General features: G+C 40.5%; 1 protein-coding gene across 3 annotated transcripts in view; it reads left to right on the plus strand.

The window, feature by feature from the left end:
* Window positions 1-20,064, plus strand: part of NEK10 (NIMA related kinase 10) — a 267,865-nt gene that overhangs the window by 6,252 nt on the left and 241,549 nt on the right. For all 3 annotated transcript variants that reach the window (XM_057700444.1, XM_057700445.1, XM_057700446.1), the window contains exons 2-3: window positions 7,919-8,042; window positions 8,319-8,379. In XM_057700444.1, coding sequence (XP_057556427.1) covers window positions 7,969-8,042; window positions 8,319-8,379 — 135 coding nt within the window. In that variant the 5' untranslated portion in view covers window positions 7,919-7,968. The remainder of the gene's footprint in view (window positions 1-7,918; window positions 8,043-8,318; window positions 8,380-20,064) is intronic.

Here is a 20,064-nt window from a genome sequence, read left to right on the forward strand (position 1 = left end):
TTATAATATCAACCTTTGCCCTCGGCTAAGGGCCAGTGCCAACCAGTTATCTCTTTCCTGTCTCCCTCTGAGTTGCCTTTAAGATTCAGACCCTGAAGGTGAACTGGACTCTGTTCTGCTTCTACTCCTGAAAGTGCTGTGTAGTCTCAGACACATTTTATCTCTCTGAGCTTCAGTTTCCTCATGCATTCAGTGAAGGGCACTGAATCCTGATGGGCACCTGGGGACCTGTAGATCTATTTTGTTTGTCCTGTGCAGGTGTCTTTTATTTTGCTTCATTTTAAATGTGCTTTTGAGCCCCTTTAAGGAGGGTGTATCTTCTCAGGTTTCACTGAAGCTCTGCAGCTCAGGCATCTACTTTGCTCCTGTCATTCATTTACAGGTGTTCCTGGGTCTGGAAGGTGTTAGACCCCTGATACTAGATGGTCTTGGAGGTTCTGTCTTGTAATAACTGACTGTTCTGCTAGCTCCACACATACTTCCCACTGAGGAACAGTAACAATGTGATATAAGGAATAAAATGAAGCCCACAGTTCAGAGAGCCAGACTCCCTTTGTGAGCTGCAGTATGAGCAAGTCATGTTTCTTACAGGAGTTCCTTGACTTTTTGATCACTTACTTTTAAAATGTGTGTGTATGTTTTATTTTCCAGTGATTTGTTCAGTTTAACTTGACACTTTCTGTGCAGGATTTATAATTTTCTAAAACACAGTTTGAAAAGACCAAGCACCTATATCTGTGAAATTAAGTACAATTATTCTTTGTAGAAGGAAATTCTTTATTCTCAGAGCACTTTACTTAAATAAATTGCCCCAGTGGCCAATGCACTTTTACTTTTCGTGCAGGATCTTAGTTCTCTGACCAGGGATCGAACCCGTGCTGCCTGCAGTGGAAATGTGGCAGTCACTGGACTGCCAGGGAAATCCCCCAATGAACTTTTAAGTGTTTATTTTGAAATAACTTGAAAGTTGCAAAAAGCTGCAAAAATCATACAGCGGGTTCTCATATACCCTCCACTCAGCTTCCTGTAACATTAGCAGCTTGTGGTACAATGTCAAGGTTGAGAAAACAGCATTTAACCAATACATTTTAACACATTTTCCTTGTTTCTGGTTGCTCTATGTGAATTATATCTTTTTAAAAAAATTTATCTTATTTTAACCACTTTTTTTCAAATTTTAAAGGGATTTAAGAAAATATATAAAGGAATTGCAGCAATGATTTTTCATTTTGCATTTCCAGCTATTTGTGGGGCTGAAAGTTCTCTAAGTTTTTAATACCTACCTGAGCACAGACAGACTACATCTTGACATCTAACATGGGTGTTAGCTGTCATTCAGCCAAGGAAAGAAGGACTCTCTGTTGCTGGTACAAGAAGTTCTAACTTTCTTTTGTGGTAGGGTTCGTGGCACTTTATTTTAGTGCCTTTTCAAAAATAATAAAACTGATATAGCAAAGTAGTAATTAACCTTAGTTGTGCCAAACTCTTACTGCTATTATGTTCTAAGTGCTGGTTTTTTTTTTTTTTTTTTTTTTGCCCATTAGTAAAGCTAGTAAATAAAATGGGATAGTTACAAAGATGCAACCTAAGTGATTAGAAGGAAGAACCATGTATTTGTGGGATCTGAAGCTATTTCCAAAATGAATCAAATAATTTTTCTGTTTTATCTTCAGTAAAGATGAGGCCATTTAAAGATCTCTCAAGCAGCTAAGGCAACTGCAGAACAGAAAGGAATTTCTGGGCAGATAATCTGAAAACCGTACCACAAATGCTCGCCATGTTATTTAGTTAGTGGGTTTATATTGCACAATTTAGGTTAATTACAATCAATTAAGTTTACCATGGCATGGATATATCTCTGTCATATGTGTTTACCCTGCAATTACCAAGTGAGGTGTGTGTCTCTGGGGACTTTCTTTTAGTATTAACCCAAATTTCAGATGACAGCAGGAGATAGAAATTACTTTTGAGAGTTTCTTTTTTAAAATGGGTTTAAAAATTCAACGAGTCAGAACTGTGATTATGCCTGTACTTAACTAGAGCTGTAAACACCAAACCATTTGACTTCCTATAAAGTATGGAAGGATCTTGTCTCTCTAATCTGAGATAGTATTTGGGTTCCATGACTGACAGGTACAGAGGAAAGATACTGAACATTTCTGTTCTTAAAGTAATATGCACTTGTATTTTATATATACTCTTTCACTTTTATACCCATTCGCTTTAAGAAAAAGTACTAAATTTCATCTCTTCCATTTAGAATCAAAGGAAAATCCCCATATGAGTATAAGTGAATACAAGTGTTTGTGAGGCAAGTGTCATAAGCTCTGGCCTCATCTCATCTGTAAAATAAATGTTAGAAAATGAGTGGTTTTCTATTTTTATTTTTAGCTGTGGAACCCTTTTTTTCCAAATGAAACTGTACAGAGAACCCCAGAGAGATAGGACTCTTGGGTTTCAATGGAGAGTCTGCGTTCAGCCCCTCTCACCCTCCCCTGGTTTTCCTGGAACTGACAACGACTGGGTTAGTCTTTTCAGGCACTGTATGTAGGGCAGTGGTTCTGAAAGAGAGCCCTCAGTTACCTTGGCCGGTGTTATTCAGGTGGCCTTCAGACTAGTACATTACTGGTCCATGAGAGAGAAGTACAGAATTGAGAGCAAGCCCTGAGAAAGGTTTATAGCAATTTGACCTTGCTGTGCTATCCAAGAACATGATCAGTGACGGGCTTATTTTGCTGAATAGGATATGGACCAAAAGTGTTGGTCCATAATGGATTGGAAATCAAAACAAAACAAAACAAAACTTTTATGGCTAATTTGAGAAGCACTGTTCATGAGTATTATTTTATATAGGACTCTAATTTTCCTTCCAAAAGATCATCCCTGAGTGTGTTCAATATTATAACATTACAAATACTTATCCATCAATTTGATTTATAAGGAAGCTTTATGAAAGGTTTTTGAACTAAAAGAATAATGACATTGGTTTTTAAAAAATAATTATTTTATCTATTCATCCTTTCATTAATTTTTTTATTCAATAAATGTTTATTGTTTGCCTACCATGTGTCTGGTGAACACGGGAGGCCCAGTCCTGCCTCAGAGAGTTGTCTGGCAGTCGCCACACTTTCTGCACAGTTTGCAGTGTGTGGGGTACAGACTGCCCTGGGCTCTCAGGAGCAGCACCAGGCCTGTCGGGGGAGGGAGAGTCAAGGGAGGCTCTAATCCCAAAATTAGTAATTATTTTTTAAGAACTTTTATTGAGATATAATTGGCATACAATAAATTGCATAAAGTGTACAATTTGATATTTTTTTCTTATTAGTAATGTATATATGGCAATCCCAATCTCCCAATTCATCCCACCCCAACACCACCACCCTCCGCCCCCAGTTTCCCTCCTTGGTGTCCATATGTTTGTTCTCTACATCTGTGTCTCTATTTCTGTCTTGCAAACCAGTTGATCTGTACCATTTTTTTAGATTCCTCATATATGCGTTAATATACAATATTTGTTTTTCTCTTTCTGACTTACTTCACTTTGTATGACAGTCTCTAGTAATTGTTAAAAAGCAAATAATTCACAAACTTTGGTAACAGTACCTGAGCCACTCCTTACAGATTGTGACACAACTATTTTTTGAATTCATACACTGTGCTTGCCCTGTGCCACTTGCTGTCTCTGTGCGGGGATAAAGCACACACGGTCCCTGCCTGCGTGGGCTTATGATCTAGTGCCAGAGCCCAGTGAATGGCTAGGAGTTCTTTGATGTCGATGAGCCCTACAAGGAGATAAAACAGGGTGGACTGGGGACTGTGAGCACGTCGGGGCGAATGGAGAGGAGTTCTCAGTAAGGATGGGGCCCCTGAGCTGAGGCTGAGTGACCTGAAGGAGCCAGCCTGAGAGTGTGAGACCTGTGTGTGTGTGTGGGGGGGGGGGGGGGGCGGGGGATGCGCTGGAAGAGCTCAGGGAAGTCAGAGTGGGAGCTGGAGGGAACTGCCCTTGACTCTGCTCCATGTGCATCTGCAGCTGGGCCCTTGCAGCCCCATCACCCCGCCCATCCCTGGAGGATGTGGGCATCCACAGAGTCCCCATCCCTAAGGACTGTTTGTGTGCCCCAGGTATTGGCTTCAAAGTTCTTCTGCTCCTGTTTCTCTTTATGCGAAGACTCTGCTTAAGCTACTGGAGTCTCTTTGCTCCCAGTAAGCAGTGCCTGTGTCGCGGAACCCAACTCAGGTCCGCTTGTCCACTCACTGTAAAGCCAACCTACTGATACCCAGCTGTGGTGAAGGAAAGTGTAGCCTTTACTGCTGGGGCCAGCAAGGAGTCCAGCTAGTGCTCCAAAGCCCCAACTCCCTGATGCGGTTCAGCAAAGCATTTTTAAAGGCCAGGTGAGGGAGAGGAGTCCCAGGGTGTGTGATCAGCTCGTGTGCCATTGGCTGGTTGGTTGATGTTTAGGTTACAGGGCTTTACCGTTATCAGTCAGTAGGTGCCAGCAGGTGCTTGCGATCATCAGCTAGTTAATTTCTTCCTTTTGATGGCGGTTTTAGCATCTGTGAAACAAGTCAGGAAATGTGCATCAGACACTAGCATCTAGGTACTTCAGAGAGGAGCTACAGCAGAGGGTATGGGGGAGGGGTCTGCCCCAGGAAGCTCCCTTACACCTGGGGGCTAGGACCTCCCTCAGGGCCCTTCACCAACCACTCCTTCCCTCAGGTTTGAACGTTGGGTCTGAGGCAAATTCTATCTGCAGGGCTCTTGCCCTCACTTGCCCTCTGTGGAACACTTCCTCAGAAAGTTGTTTGCTTCTAGGAAACAACTTAAGATATGAACTGCCCTCCCCGCCACCTGCTAATTTTCAATTATAGCCTTTGGTATAGTGTAATCATTTTTGTTAATTAAAGGTGGGATTAAATTAAATATTTTATAGTATTCCCAACTTCTTGAAGTTTCTTTTCTTTCTTTTCTCCTGAAATAGTTTCCAATTTAACAGCCATCAAGTGGAAAGGATTTTGTTTTTTATTCTAAAGGCAATTGCCTGTTTCTTCTGATTCTGGTGAATTTGTTTACTGTTTAATTAAGTGAAACATTTCCCAAGAGTTTCCTGTTTTCACTCTTCCAGCTCACAGAGTATAAATTAATCTTAAACTGATAAAACTATTAGAGGATTATTTCCTGTTCACACACTGGGTCAATAAAATTACAGAGATTAAGCAAGGGAGTAAGACAGGGCATTTAGTGGGGTTTGACGGTGGGTCAGGTGATCTTCTAGCATCAGAAGCCTGTGAGCTTTTCCACACATTTTCATGCGCTAATAACTGTGACTTTCATGTCCTGTTTCTAAAACGGTTTGGAGCTATGGTTTGAGCAGAATTTGAAGCCGACAGGCCAGTGTGTCTATGTAGAATTTTCCCTCTGTCCTTGAGGGAAAAGTAAAGTTAAACTGTATTTATTTTGACTGGATTTCCATTTATTTTAGAACTTTTGGGGCATTTTAATATCTACATATGAAAAGCACTTAGATCTTTTGCTTTTGAAAAATTGTGTATAAATCATCCATTCTTCTTCTTTCCCTCCCTACTCCTCCCTTTGTTCCTTCCTTTCTTCTTTTTCTTTTAAACAGATGCTAAATCATATCCCTGTCTGAATATTTCACAAAACATAGTTTAATGTTTCTAAGTGGGGAACTTCTTTGGTGGCACAATGGTTAAGAATCTGCCTGCCAAAGCAAGGGACATGGGTTTGATCCCTGGTCCAGGAGATCCCACCTGCTGTGGAGCAGTTAAGCCTGTGTGCCACAGCTACTGAGCCTGTGCTCTAAAGCCAGTGAGCCACAACTACTGAGCCCACACGCCACAACTACTGAGTCTGTGCTCTAGAGCCCGCAAGCCACAACTACTGAGCCTGTGTGCTGCAATTACTGAAGCCCATGAGCCTAGAGCCTGTGCACTGCGACAAAGAGTAGCCCCTGCTTGCCAGTAGCCCCTGCTCGCCACAACTAGAGAAAGCCTGTGCACAGCAATGAAGACCCAACACAGACAAAAAAATAAAAATAAATCAATATATAAAGTTCCTGAGTGGGTTTTTCTTTGCTTGTAGTAGAATCCTGTATCTGTGATAGCCTCTTTTATCTTTAGTAGTTTTCAATCTGAGATGGGACATAGTACACATTCAATAAACATTTGTTGAAAGAATGAATCTGTGGTGTCAGGTCCTGGGCACAATCCTAAAATATCGATATTGTGCTTTTCTTGGTGTACATCTGTGATGAGAGCCTTGGTCTTCAACTCTTAATTCTAGCTCAAATACTTGTCGGAAGTGTGACAACTATATTGGGAAAATAATTTTTAAATCCTTAAATAAACTGTCTTTGTTCTTTTCACAAAATTAAATTTCACTAGATTCTGTTGCAGTAAAACACCCATTGGCACATTCCTTTTGCCTCTAAATACCTCTGAAACACTTGGATTTTGGCCATCAATTTCATAATACGTTGAGGCATGCAATTATAAGACAATAATGCATGCTTTTTCATGCCTGAAGAACACTCTGAAGTCAAGCAGTAGTATTGAAGCACAATTGGAAATTTTTACATCCAATTAAGAATTAAACCAGTAGTATATTTAATTTTGTGTTTGCTATGTAATTGAAAGTATGGGTATCTTCAACTTTCTTTTTGTTTCTATTCTGGAAACTAAAACAACTTAGTCAGAAATTGATTAAGGAAAAAGGGTAGACAAATAAATTGTTCTCCAGTGGTGAACTCGTATTTGCCTTTTGGGTAAGAATGGGAAATAGTATTAAAATTTATCCTGAGAAGGGTGACCGTAATGACCACAAAGCTTCATTCAGAAGAGTGCGATGCCTACTGGGGTGTGTTCCCAGGCTGGCAGCCTCACTATCTGAATTGTTAAATAACAAAATTCAATTGAGTGCATTTTAAAGATCTTACTGGTTTTATTCAATGAGTCCTGAATTGGGCAGCATTCAATCTAACAGATAGAAAGGAGCTCTGAGGAACTGTACAAAACGAAAGACTTCTATAGGCAGAAGATGGCAGGAAAGAGGAAAATTATACTAGTCAAAAAGCATCCTAAAGAGGATGGAGGGTTTTATCAGGCAGCTTACCTAACTAGTGCTAATCAGGAGATTCCTGATTGGCTAGTTTAAATTTCCATTTCTGGGAGAACTGAAACTATAATTAAGTTTGGTGACCCGGAGATTAGCATAAATGACTCCATTTTAAATGAGCCCACTGTCTTGTTTTTAATAGGATGCTTGAGTGAGTTCAGGGGCTGTGCAAGACTGACCCAATTCTTGCAGAAGAGGTTATAACTAGAGTTGACCCCCATGGGGATTCAGCTCAAAAGCTTTAGGAATTCTGGAAACCCAAGGACATTTTGTGTGTTGCCCTTGACACTGGAATGCTTATTTACAAGTGGGTGGAGCTTTCTCTGGGATTTTTAGAGGTATGACTCTTGACAAGAGAGGAACTCCCTGAATTAGCAGCATACTCTACTGTTAAGGAAGTGTGCTGAGGAAGACAAGTGAGATGGCATAAAAGTGTCAGTTGCACTTCAAGTATTTGCTTATGTATATTTTGGAAACCCCAAATAAGGACACTTTTCCTGACAAGCAGAACAATACTTGTTGGGGTGATGGGTCAGAATATTTGAAATCAAGAATGACTCAGAAAATACAGGCTCAGGTACTACTATAATTATAAGCTATGCCCTAAATGTATCCAAAGGCCTTTGAATGGTAAGTAGTAAATGTTATTCATGTTAGGATTTTTATTACTGTATTCGAAATAAGTGTTAGTTTGTGCATATTTGAATAAATGTTATATGTGAATTTTGCTTGCATTAATTGAAAAAATTTTGGAGCACACAACCCAACTAAAGTTCTTCCTTCCAGTTTACTTCGAAAGGAATGCGATGTTAATTCTGGGGCATTGATGGTTTACAATGCCTGATCAAGATAAAAAAGTGAAGACCACAGAAAAATCAACTGATAAAAAACAACAAGGAATCACCACCAGGTAACTCCGTACTGAGTTTTTGCTAATTACTAACTCAGGCAGTGGCAAGCAACAAGATTTAGTGGGTTTTGGAGAAATACAATAGATTCTTGACAACTGCTCCTCTGGGGGATGGTGTTTACTGAAATGTTTGTGCGTTTCTAGAGTTCTAAGGAAATGTTTAGCATGTATATGTTTCAGTCTATAAAAGCGGGCCTCCACGTGTTCCTAGTGGGTAACACAGCTAGTTCACCTGGAGTCTTCTGTTGGTTGACATTGTATTATTCTTTCTCCTAGGGACTATTCAGATCTTAAAAGACTTCTGTGCCTTTTGAACGTTCAATCAAGCAAACAACAGGTAGTGTGTTCAAAGAATGTGCATCCAGGCACGACAGAGAATTCATGTTTCCAAAGGGGGCCACTTAATATCTTGTGAATGATATGTCTATTTTTCTTTGTTCTTTCATATGTTTTGTCTTTCTTCCAGCTATTTCTCTCATATCTGGTCCAGGTTCAGGATGCAAGACTATGCATCCACAGCCTTCTCACTCTTCTGCTGTCATGCCCAGGCCCCGCTTTATCCTCTGTTCAGTGCTGTGTGTCCTAATCAGCTCAGCGCCTCAGTATAGAAACAGGGTGCTCTTCTGTGGAATGCCCAATGGTTGACTCTGCACAGCTCTAGGGAAGTGATTTTCCAAAACACTCTTCGTCCCTTTTCCCTTCTGATCCTCTTCCCCGCTCCTCAGGCTGCCCACTTGCTACAGCACCACCCTTGATGCTTGCTGCAAATTATATATCACCAAAACAGGGGAAAGGAAGGAGTGAGTTTTGCCTATTTTTACAATAGCATTTTTATTTTTTTTTTAATAGACAGATAAGGAATGGTACTGCCACTTGAATTTATCTCTAAACCTTTCTTTTTGGTTTAGCTTCTGTAAGACTTTGGGGAGTTACGAGATTAGAGGCTATCCATGGAGGTTTGGGGAATAACACAGTAAAGCTAATAATAATGAAAACAGCAGACACTTATGTAGCATGGTCAGTTAGTAAATGGCATTGATGGAATCTGAACCCCAGGAGCCAGGCTCCAAAGTCTGCTGCGGTGTACTTGTTTAAGTAAATTTGTTTATGAGCTCACATGGTGATACAGCCCTGATGGCTTCTGTTATATCCACTAAACTTACTAAAGCATTAAAAAAAATTTTTTTATTGAAGTAAAGCTGATTTACAATATTATATTGGTTTCAGTCGTGTAACATAACCATTCAGTCTTTTTAAGATTATACTGTTTATAGTTATTGTAAAATATTGGCTATGTTCCCTGTGCTGTACAATATATCCTTGTATCTTACTTATTTTAGACACAGTAGTTTGTACCACTTAATTGCTTAATCCCCTACCCCTATGTTACCCCTCCCCTTTTCCCTCTCCCCCTCGGTAACCACATCTACATTTCATGTGAATATATATTAATCACATCTACATTAATCTGTTGATGGACACTTAGGTTGCTTCCATATTATGGCTATTGTAAATAATACTGCTATGAACTGTATGTAACTATGTAACTTTTTGAATTAGTATTTTTGTTTTCCTTGGATATATACCCAAGGAGTGGAATTTCTGGATCATGGCAGTTCTATCTTTAGTTTTTTGAGGAACCTCCATCTCCATACTGTTTTCCATAGTGGGTGCACCACTGTACATTCCCACTAGCAGTGTGCCTTTCCTCCACATCCTTGCCAACACTTGTCATTTGTTGTCTTTGTGACAAGAGCCGTTCTGATGGGCGTGAGATGATATCTCATTGGTTTGCTAATATTTTGTTGACAATTATTGAGTCTATATTCATCAAAGATATTGGCCTGTAAGTTTCTTTTTTTGTAGTGTCTCTGTCTGGTTTTGGTATCAGAATAATGGTGACCTTGTAGAATGAATTTGGGAGTGTTCCCCTCTTCAATCTTTGGTAGTAGATTGAAAAGAATAGGCATTAGCTCTTCTTTGAAAGTTTGGTAGAATTCCTCTGTGAACCTGTTTGGTCCTGGAATTTTGTTGGCTGGGAATTTTTTAAACTATGAATTCAATTTCACTGCTAGTGATCTGTATGTTCAGATTGTCCATTTACTCCTGATTCAGTCTTGGAAGATTGTATATTTCTAGAAATATATCCATTTCTTCTAGGTTTTCCAATTTGTTTGCAGATAACTGTTTGAAGTATTCTCTTGAGATTTTTTGTATCTCTTTGATATTGGTTATTATTTCTCCTCTTTCATTCCTTATTTTGTTTATTTGATCCTCTCTTTTTCTTTCTTAATGAGTCTGGCTAAAAGCTTATCAATTTTATCTTTTCAAAAAAACCCAGCCCTTGGATTCATTGATGTTTTCTATTGTTTTTTGGTCACTATTTTATTTATTTCCTCTCTGATCTTTATTATTTCCTTCCTTCTGCTGACTTTGGGCCTTGTTTCTTCTTTTTCTGATTCCCATAGATGACTGGTTAGGTTGTTTATCTGATTTTTTCTTGTTTCTTGAGATAGGCCTGTATCACTATAAAATTCCCTTTTCAAAATGCTTTTGCTACATCCAGTATAGATTTGGAAAATCGTGTTTTTATTTTCATTTATCTCAATGTATTTTCTGATTTCCTCCGATTTTTTTCAGTGATCCACTGGTTTTTTAGTAACATGTTTAGTCTCCAGTGTTTGTTTTTCTATTTTTCTTCGTGTAATTGATTTCTAGTTTGAAACCATTGTGGTTAGAAAAATGCTTGATATAATTTCTGTCCTCTTAAATGCGTCAAGACTTGTTTTGTGGCCTAGCATGTGATCTCTCCTGGAGAATGTTCCATGTGTAGTTGAAAATAACATATGCTACTGTTTTTGGATGAAATGTCCTGTGTACATCTATTATGTCTAACTGATCTAATGTGTCATTAAGACCACTGTTTCCTTATTGATTTTCTGTCTGGATGATCTGTCCATTGATGTAAGTAGGGTGTTAAAGTCCCCTACTATTATTGTATTATTGTTAACTTCTCCTTTTATGTCTGTTAGTGTTTGCTTTATATATTTATATGCATCTTTTATAGGTACATATGTGTTAATGAATTTTTATCGATTTCTTGTGTTGATCCCTTTATCATTGTATAATGCTCTTCTTTGTCTCTTGTTATAGACTTTGTTTCAAAGTCTACTCTGTCTAATATGAGTGTTGCTACCTCAGCTTTCTTGTCATTTCCATTTGCATGAAATATTTTTCCATCCCTTCACTTTCAGTCTGTAGCTCTGAAGTTCATTTCTTCACTAAGCAGTATATAGATAGGTCTTATTTTTTTCTCCTGTCAGCCACCATATGTCTTTTGATTGGGGCAAGTAGTCCATTGACTTTTTTTTTTTTTTTAATAACTACAGTCACTGTTTATTATGTATTTCAGGTACCATAAAAATCACTTTACATATATTTATTTCTTTTTTTTAAGATCTTTATTGGAATATAATTGCTTTACACTGTTGTGCCAGTTTTTTCCTGTACACCAAAGTGAATCAGCTGTGTTTATACATATATGCCCATATTCCCTCCCTCCCATGACTCCCTCCCACCCTCCCTATCCCAGCCCTCTAAGTCATCACCAATCATCAAGTTGATCTCCCTATGTTATGCAGCAACTTTCCACTAGCTATCTATTTTACCTTGGTAGTATATATATGTCAATGCTATTCTCTCACTTTGTCCCAGCTTCCCCTTTGCCCCCCACCCCGTGTCCTCAAGTTCATTCTCTACATCTCCATCTTTATTCTTGCCCTGTCACTGGGTTCATCAGAACCTTTTTGTTTTAGATTCCGTATATGTGAGTTAGCATACAGTATTTGTTTTTCTCTTTCTGGCTTACTTCGCTCTGTATGACAGTCTCTAGGTCCATCCACCTCACTACAAATAATTCAATTTCATTCCTTTTATGGCTAATATTCCATTGTATATACGTGCCACATCTTCTTTATCCATTCATCTGTTGATGGGCATTTAGGTTGTAAATAGTGCTGCAGTGAACACTGGGGTGCTTGTGTCTTTGAATTATGGTTTTCTCTGGGTATATACCCAGTAGTGGGATTGCTGGGTCACATGGTAGTTCCATTTTTAGTTTTTTAAGGAACCTCCATACTGTTTTCCATAGTGGCTGTATCAATTTATATTTCCACCAACAGTGCAGGAGGGTTCCCTTTTCTCCACACCCTCTCCAGCATTTATTATTTCTAGGTTTTTTTGATGATGGCCATTCTGACTGGTGTGAGATGATACCTCCTGACTTTTAAAGTGATTATTGATGGGTGGGTACTTATTGCCATTTTGTTCATTGTTTTCTGGTTGTTTTGGTAGTTCTTTCCTGTTCTTTTTGTTTCTTTTCCTATGGTTTGATGATTTTCTTTAGTAGTATATTTGTGTTGCTTTCTTTCTTGTTTTTGTATATCTATTGTAGGTTTTTGATTTGTGGTTACCATGGGGTTTATATATATATTGATTTATAACTTTATCTACTTGTTTTAAACTGATAATTATTTAAGTTCAAACACATTCTAAAAGATCTACATTTTTTTACTTCCCTCCCCCATGTCTTTTTGATGTCATCTTCATGTTTTTTCCCTAAACAGTTTGTTGCAGTTATAGTTGATTATACAATTTTTTTCCAAATCTTTGTACTAGCTTATGTAAGTGGTTGATGCACACCTTGTACTATATATTTGCCTTTACTAGTGGGATTTTTTTTTTGCTCTAAATTCTTCTTGTTGTTGTATCCTTTTCTTTTCCACTTAAAGAAGACCCTTTAACACTTCTTGTAGGGTTTTTTTTAGTACTGATGAACTCTGTCGTTTTTGCTTGTCTGAGAAGCTCTTTATCTCTCCTTCAATCATGAATGAAAACCTTGCCAGGTAGAGTATCCTCGGTTTTAGGTTTTTCCCTTTTCAGCTCTTTAAATATATCTGCCACTCCCTCCTGACCTGCAAATTTTCTGCAGAAAAAAATCAGCTGATAGCCTTATGGGGGTTCCCTTGTATGTGACTGTATTTTTCTCTTGCTGCCTTTTGAATTCTTCCTTTCTCTTGAACTTGTGCCATTTTAATTGTAATACATCTTGATGTGGGTCTCTTTGAATTTATCTTGTTTGGGACCCTCTGTGCTTCCCATACCCAAATATCTGTTCCTTCTAAAGGTTTGGGGAGCTTTTAGCCATAACTTTATCAAATACATTTTTGACCCCTTTCTCTCTCTCTCCTCCTTCTGGGATCTCTATAATGTGGATGTTAGTATGCTTGATGATGTCTTAGAGGTCCCTTATTCAGTTGTCATTTTTTAAATCTGTTCTTTTTGCTGTTCTGATTGGGTGATTTCCGTTTTTCTATCTTCCAGATCATTCATACATTCTTGTGTATTGCCTAGTCTGCTGTTTATTCCTTGTATTGTGTTTTTCATTTCAGCTCTGACTGGTTCTTTTATATTTTCTAGTTCTTTGTTAAAATACTTACTGTGTTCATCTCTTCTTTTCCCAAGTTCAGTTTGCATTCTCATTAGTAATGCTTTGAACTCTTTACCTGGTAAAAATTATTCATCTCTGTTTTATTAGTTGTTTTTTTTCAGGTTTTTTTTTTTCTTGTTCTTTCATTTGGAACAAATTACTATGTCTTTTTATGTTGTCTCCCTTTCTCTGTCTCTATGAAATTACATGAAACAGTTACCTAATCTGATCTTGAAGGCATGTCCTTGTGTGGGAGCATCTCTATGCAGTCTGTGTGTGCCCAGTGGCTTTGGTGGGAGAGCTGGATCTGACGTGAGCCCAAGGTCATGTCTTCCCCCAGGGTGTGCTGGCAGCTCTCACCATAGTGGGAAGTGGGGCTGGAGACAGAGAGGAGAGAGCCAGAGCCAGGTCAGGTGTGAGCCAGGGCTTCTCCTGTGCTTAGTGGCCATCACCGCTCTATCTGGGGCAGAGTGGGACCCAAGTTGCTGGAGCATAAGCCCTGTGGGTTGGGTCTGGACTAGACCCACCACCTCTGTGAAAGCCAGTAAAGTCCACCCTCACTCTGTTTGGATGCTGTGCTGGGTCCAAGCTGGCTGTGTCCCCATCCAAGTGTGCACCCACCTCAACGATGGCAGCCTTCACTCTAGTGGGCGATTGTGCTGGATCTAGAGAGGCCAGAGCAGTCTTCCAGCATGGGCTGGGGTGTGCACTGGGGTCGTTGCGGGAAACCAGCTGAAGCCCCAGGCAGTTTCAGTCTGCTTCCTCTGCCTTGTTCCCATGAGTAAGGAAGTGCGTGAAACTCTTCACGGGCAGAATCTTGGTTTCTTACAGCCCTTCTGTAAGTGCCACTGGTTTTCAAATCAGCTAAGGGGACTCATCTTTCCAGGGTCGGTCCCCAGGGCTGGAGTATCCAATACGTGGTGTGAACCTCTCACTCCCCAGGGAGGATCCCTGAACCCATGATATTATCTAAATCATACAGCCAGCTAATGGTAGATACAGATCTAACCAAATAGTCCATCTTTTCAATGTGTGCCTCTAACCACTGAGATATCTTTTAAATGACTTGGGAAGTTAAAGAAATAGCTGGATGAGCATTGATTTGAAGAAAACATGGCCTTAAAATATTTTTCTCCTTTTCCTTCTTCTTTGTTTTTAGGCCAATAACCCCACTCCCACCCCAGGAACTCTTTTCTTCTCAGCTGTCTATTTCAGTGTCACTTACTCTGTCCATTGCCACACAGGTAAAGCAGTCTCCGTGGGTCACTGCTCACTGATCACCACGAATGGGTGCCACACATCAAGGCCACTTTTTCTTAGTAAGGGAAGCACAGGGACTCAGCACACAGATTTGATTGAATCAATAGTTTCCATTCTTTCTCACTGTACATCAGAAGATGTAACCAGAATGTCAAATATTTCTGAATTTTGCTTTGTCTCAAATTTGTCCTTCTCCCAAGTTTCTTTTCTATAAAGTCTTACCTATTTCAAAGACCAAGATCTAATGATAGCACTTCCATAAAAAAGCTTCCAGAAGTGATCCCTCTCTTCCCAAAGTACCTTCTTTTCAACATTGTAGTATTATTTTCTTCCATGCTTTGGAAAGTCTTGTCTGCATGTCAAATTTCCTGAGAGATTATATATTTCCAACTTTGACTTTTGCTTCCAGTTCACCATATCCTCTATTCAGTAATTTCTTGGTCAGTTTTTGCCAAATTGAATTGTAACTTGAAAATTAGATGACCTCATGGGTATGTGTAACTGCCTGGATGCTGTAAAAGAGACACCGGTGGTGGGTTTGGGCTCTGCTTGCCCAGCTTGGAAGCTCATGCCTGCTGGATCTGTTGTGCCTCCTCTAAACACCACTACTTTGTTAACACCTGACAGGCTTAAAGTGAATATAAGAGTCCCCACCACCAACCAATTTTAGAATTTGCAATCTGTTGTCTGACAAGTTCACATGGCATATCTTTTTGTAAAATATTTCACACATTTAAAAATGCATGTTTGTAATGCTTGAATTATTCAGAAAGTGGATAGTTCTAAGAAAAAATGAAAATAACTGCTCATTTATATGTCTTGAGGGCCACAAAATTAATTCTTAATTCTATTTATAAAACTTTTATGCATTTGTAATTTTGAAATAATAAATGTTATTATGAACACCTTATTCTCCTTTCTGTAAAATAATGTGGAGACATTTATAGAAGAAGAAACATATAGCAGAGGATAAATCAAGAGTTTATTTGTGTCTTGATTGCTCCAGAAAGAGTGAGGTGGCTTATGAAGATATGTAAAGTACTTAGATTATTATAAGGGAAAAACAAGGTTTGGGAACAAAGTAGACTCAGAGTCGAGGGGAAATGCCCATCAAAATCTGTAAGTTGGCCACACATTAGGCTGAGATTTTTAGCAGTCAGTTTGAAAAGGGAAGCCTGGGAATTAAGGCCCACTCACCTGAATTTCTGTTCTAACAAGACCTGGCCTGTCGTTTGCAAATGAGCCAAGATGGCCGATTAAGCGGTTGCAGAGGGAAGTGTACTTTGTGGGTTTGGGCAGAGAATTGCAAGAACTGGATGTCCTTCATCTGAATCTCCAGTGAGCCAAGCCCTTCCTCGTTGTTGTGTCTGTTCCCATGCTCTACTTTCGCTCTTGTCCTGTTGGCTCTGTGTGTCTCTGTGTATCTTGCTTTACCACCTTTGAGCCTGCTGTTATGAGGACAATTCTGTTGTGACACAAGTAGGGACAGAGATGCACTGAGGCAGAGGGGCCCCTTCATCGTAAGCAGCATAAGAATCATAATAACCCAGTAAAACCAAGTACTTCAAGACAAAGAATTGCCCCTGGTTGTTGAAGCAAAGGTGGGAGGTTTCACCAGACACTTTCGCAAATCTTGAAGTAATTTGCCTTGTGCAGGAATTCAGTTTTTTTTCTACATTTAAAACCATAGGGAGCTCAGACATTGATTTGAAAGTAGGAAAAAAAAAAAAAAAGATCAGAGAAAGAAAGAAAAATAATTCACTACAGGCCCATTAATTGCCTTGAAATAAGTCTTGATAGATACTGTGGAAAGAAAAGACTGAGACACTGCTGCTGTGCTCTGAGACACCCAGCATGGCCGGTGGAGACACGAGTCCTGGAGGAGAGGCATGGGCAGTGGCCGGGTGGGTTCTCAGGAGGATGAGGAGGCCACTGTCAGCTCAGGTCCCAGGGAAGGAGGTGGTTCTTGGAAAATGGGCTGTCTATCAACTGGTGGAATTGATGGGAAAGGAAGTCTGGGTGAAGTGAGTAAAGTAATCAGATGTCTGAGAGAAAGAGGATAACACACACTGAAGCAAAATGGTGGCTAGACATGTCTATTGGAAGCAGTGATAAGTGAAGCTGTAAGAAACTGTGCAGTGTCTGAAAGCCCATCTATACATTTTGTATCTATCACATAAGCAACAGAGGAAGTTGAAATTTTCAAGCAGAAGTGACAAGATCAAATTTTTAGGAAGGTCCTTTGCTTTAATCTCTAGTCTCTTTCCTTTCCACTCATGCTACTCAAGCTGCTCAGGTACCTGCCACTTTCTAGAGCATATGTAGTTTTTCTCTGCCTTCCAGCCTGTGTAAAAATCTGCCTGGAATACTCTGGAATATTTTGGACATCCTGGTCTGTGACCCTCCCTTTACCACAACAAACCCTTGTTCACTCATTTTGCTGCGTGTTCTAGTGCTAGTTTACCCCCACCCCCCACTGGACTATATAAACTTTTTGAAAAGGGAGAGGCTGTGGCTGTCCTGTTCACTGTATATCCGGTGTCTCACATGTCTGGCAAGTGGTGTCTGCAACACATGTGCTGAGTGAATGAACTTGTCTGGAGATGAATCAGTTTAGCAAAGAGACTGGGGATGAAGTAAGCCTCCCATTCCACAGCTGCCCATTGGAATACCTACTGTGTGCCAGGATCTGTGAGAGGTGCTAAGAACACAAAGACAGACAGATGTGATGCTGCCCTTAGGGTGACCAAATTCAAGGGGAAAGGTTGATGTGCCATGTGGACAGTACCTGAGATTGTGATAAGTGCTTTCAGAGAGATTGGCACAGTAATGCCCCGGGGAGGTAGTGACTGGCTCCACCAAGTCACTGTGTGCATTGAGCCCTGAGAAGTGGTCCGCAGCCATGGCCGCAGCTTGCGCCCAGGCAGGAGTGGTCACACACGGTGTGCTTTCTGGGATGGGTGACAGTTTAATGCACCTACAACTTAGGGAGTTGTTTTCATTCACCCTATGTTTTTTGTTTATTTATTTTATGTGGACTTATAGTCAAATCAAAGCAAACATTGTAAAAGGAGATGACACTGGGCTGAAAGACAGTGAAAGAACATAGCGGGGCAGACTTTCATCTCAGCCTGAAGGAAACCTTGGGCAAGAGTAGAACTCTAGAATAGACTGGAGGACACAGAGTTGGGGGGCCGGGGGGTGAAGGGGAAGCTGGGACGAAGTCAGAGAGTAGCATAGACATATATACACTACCAACTGTAAAATAGATAGCTAGTGGGAGGTTGCTGTATGGCAAGGGGAGATCAGCTCGATGTTGGGTGGTGCCTTGGAGGGCTGGGACGGGGAGGATGGTGGTGGGGGGTGGTCGCGGTGGGGAGGGGATTTGGGGATGTGTGTATAGGTGCAGCTGATTCACTTTGGTGTACCTCGGAGGCTGGTACAAGAGTGTAAAGCAATTATATTCCAATAGAGAGCTTAAGAAAAAAAAGAGTAGGAATCTGGGGCTTCCCTGGTGGTGCAGTGATTAAGAATCCACCTGCCAATGCAGGGGACATGGGTTCAAGCCCTGGGCTGGGAAGATCCTACATGCCACGGAGCAGCTAAACCTGTGCGCCACAACTACTGAGCCTGCGAGCCACAACTGTTAAGCCCATGAGCCACAACTACTGAAGCCCGCACGCCTAGACTCTGTGCTCCACAACAAGAGAAGCCACCCCAACGAGAAGCCCTCACTACAACAAAGAGTAGACCCTGCTCAGCGCAACTAGAGAAAGCCTGCAGGCAGCAACGAAGACCCAACGCAGCCAATCAATCAATCAATAATAATAATAAAAAAGGATACATTAAAAAAGAGTAGTACTCTGAAAAGCAAACAGGCTGACTCAGAACAGTGTCTCTCATCATTAGCGATGTGTCAGTAGATGCTGAGAGTGTTGGAGAGGGAGGAAGATTGCCTCGTTTGAACCCAGCTGTGCCCCCTGTGAGTTGGGCTCCCTAAGTCACTTAGCCCTCTGTCCCTCAGCCTTCTCATCATAAAATGGTATTTACCTTATACGGTCATTATGAGGATTAAATAGACATACCTGCAAAACACCTAGAACAGTGCCTCGCATGTGGTAACTACCACACAGATGTTATCTGTGGTGATGGTGATGATGATTGGTGGTTGAATCCTATGCCTTCTGAAGAAGTTTTAAAGTATGAGAGTCTATAAATCCATCACTTGTAGGAAGGGACACTTTTAAATTATCTATATGAATCTGTGTTCTGCTACATTTATGATGCTGAAAATTCAGATTTGGGGTTGCCCCAAATAACCCATCAGATGCAGTGTATCTTAACAGCACGAATGGCTTAATATGACAGAAGTCTTTAAGGGGCTGCTCATCGGGCTCTGCCACTCCAGATACCCTGACTGTGGCTATTCCATGTGGACCTACTTATGTGGTAGATAAAGGATTCACAGGGAGCCTAAGGGGTTGGGGAGCCAAGAGAAAAGGCTCTAAGCTTTGAACTGGGTTTCAAACTCATGTTGCTTTTATCTGAAAAGTTTGGTTGCTTCAGGTTTCTCCTCTTAAGTTCCTGGTCTTTGCAACTATAGATGTCAAGTCCATCTCATCCACTGTGTGTCCGTGAGTGGATTCCCAACACTCCTTGCCTGCTCTGTTGCTGAAGGGAATGGCTTGCAAGCTGCTGCCACTTCCTGTCCCCATCCTGGAGTGTACTGGGCTTGTTCTGTGCTGGCTACCTTTTCTCTTGCAGTCAGTATTCTGGCAGTTGTGGTGATGGCAGGGGGGTTTGAGAGCCCTTGGGTCTGAAGAATCTACTTCTTGTGTGCTGCAGCATTCCATGTTCTGAGTATCGCAGCACAATCTGCTCATTGCTGTTACTTCACACTGTTCATTACTGTTTGGGTTATCACATCATCTAATTTGGAGGGACAAATCTCATTTATTTAGCAAATTCATTTGTGCAATGAGATTAGTTTCAAGGATTAAGAGTATAAAGCACTGAGAACTATGCCTGGCACACAGCAAGTGCTTTATAAATTCCAAGTCATTTAGCTTTCATAATAACTCTGAGCTACATACATTGTTACGATTTCCATTGTAATGATGTGGAAACCAGTGCACAGGGAAATTGAGTAACTTTCAAGACCATGCAGCTGTCTAAGGTTAGATTCCAACCCCGGCATTGGCCTAGAGTATGTTTTCTTAGCCACTAAGCATTTGCCTCAAGTGCCCATGGCCTGTTGTCTTGTGGTGATTGTGG

The sequence above is a fragment of the Hippopotamus amphibius genome, chromosome 11 (assembly GCF_030028045.1).
Source record: "Hippopotamus amphibius kiboko isolate mHipAmp2 chromosome 11, mHipAmp2.hap2, whole genome shotgun sequence".
NCBI classification, from domain to species: Eukaryota; Metazoa; Chordata; class Mammalia; order Artiodactyla; family Hippopotamidae; genus Hippopotamus; species Hippopotamus amphibius.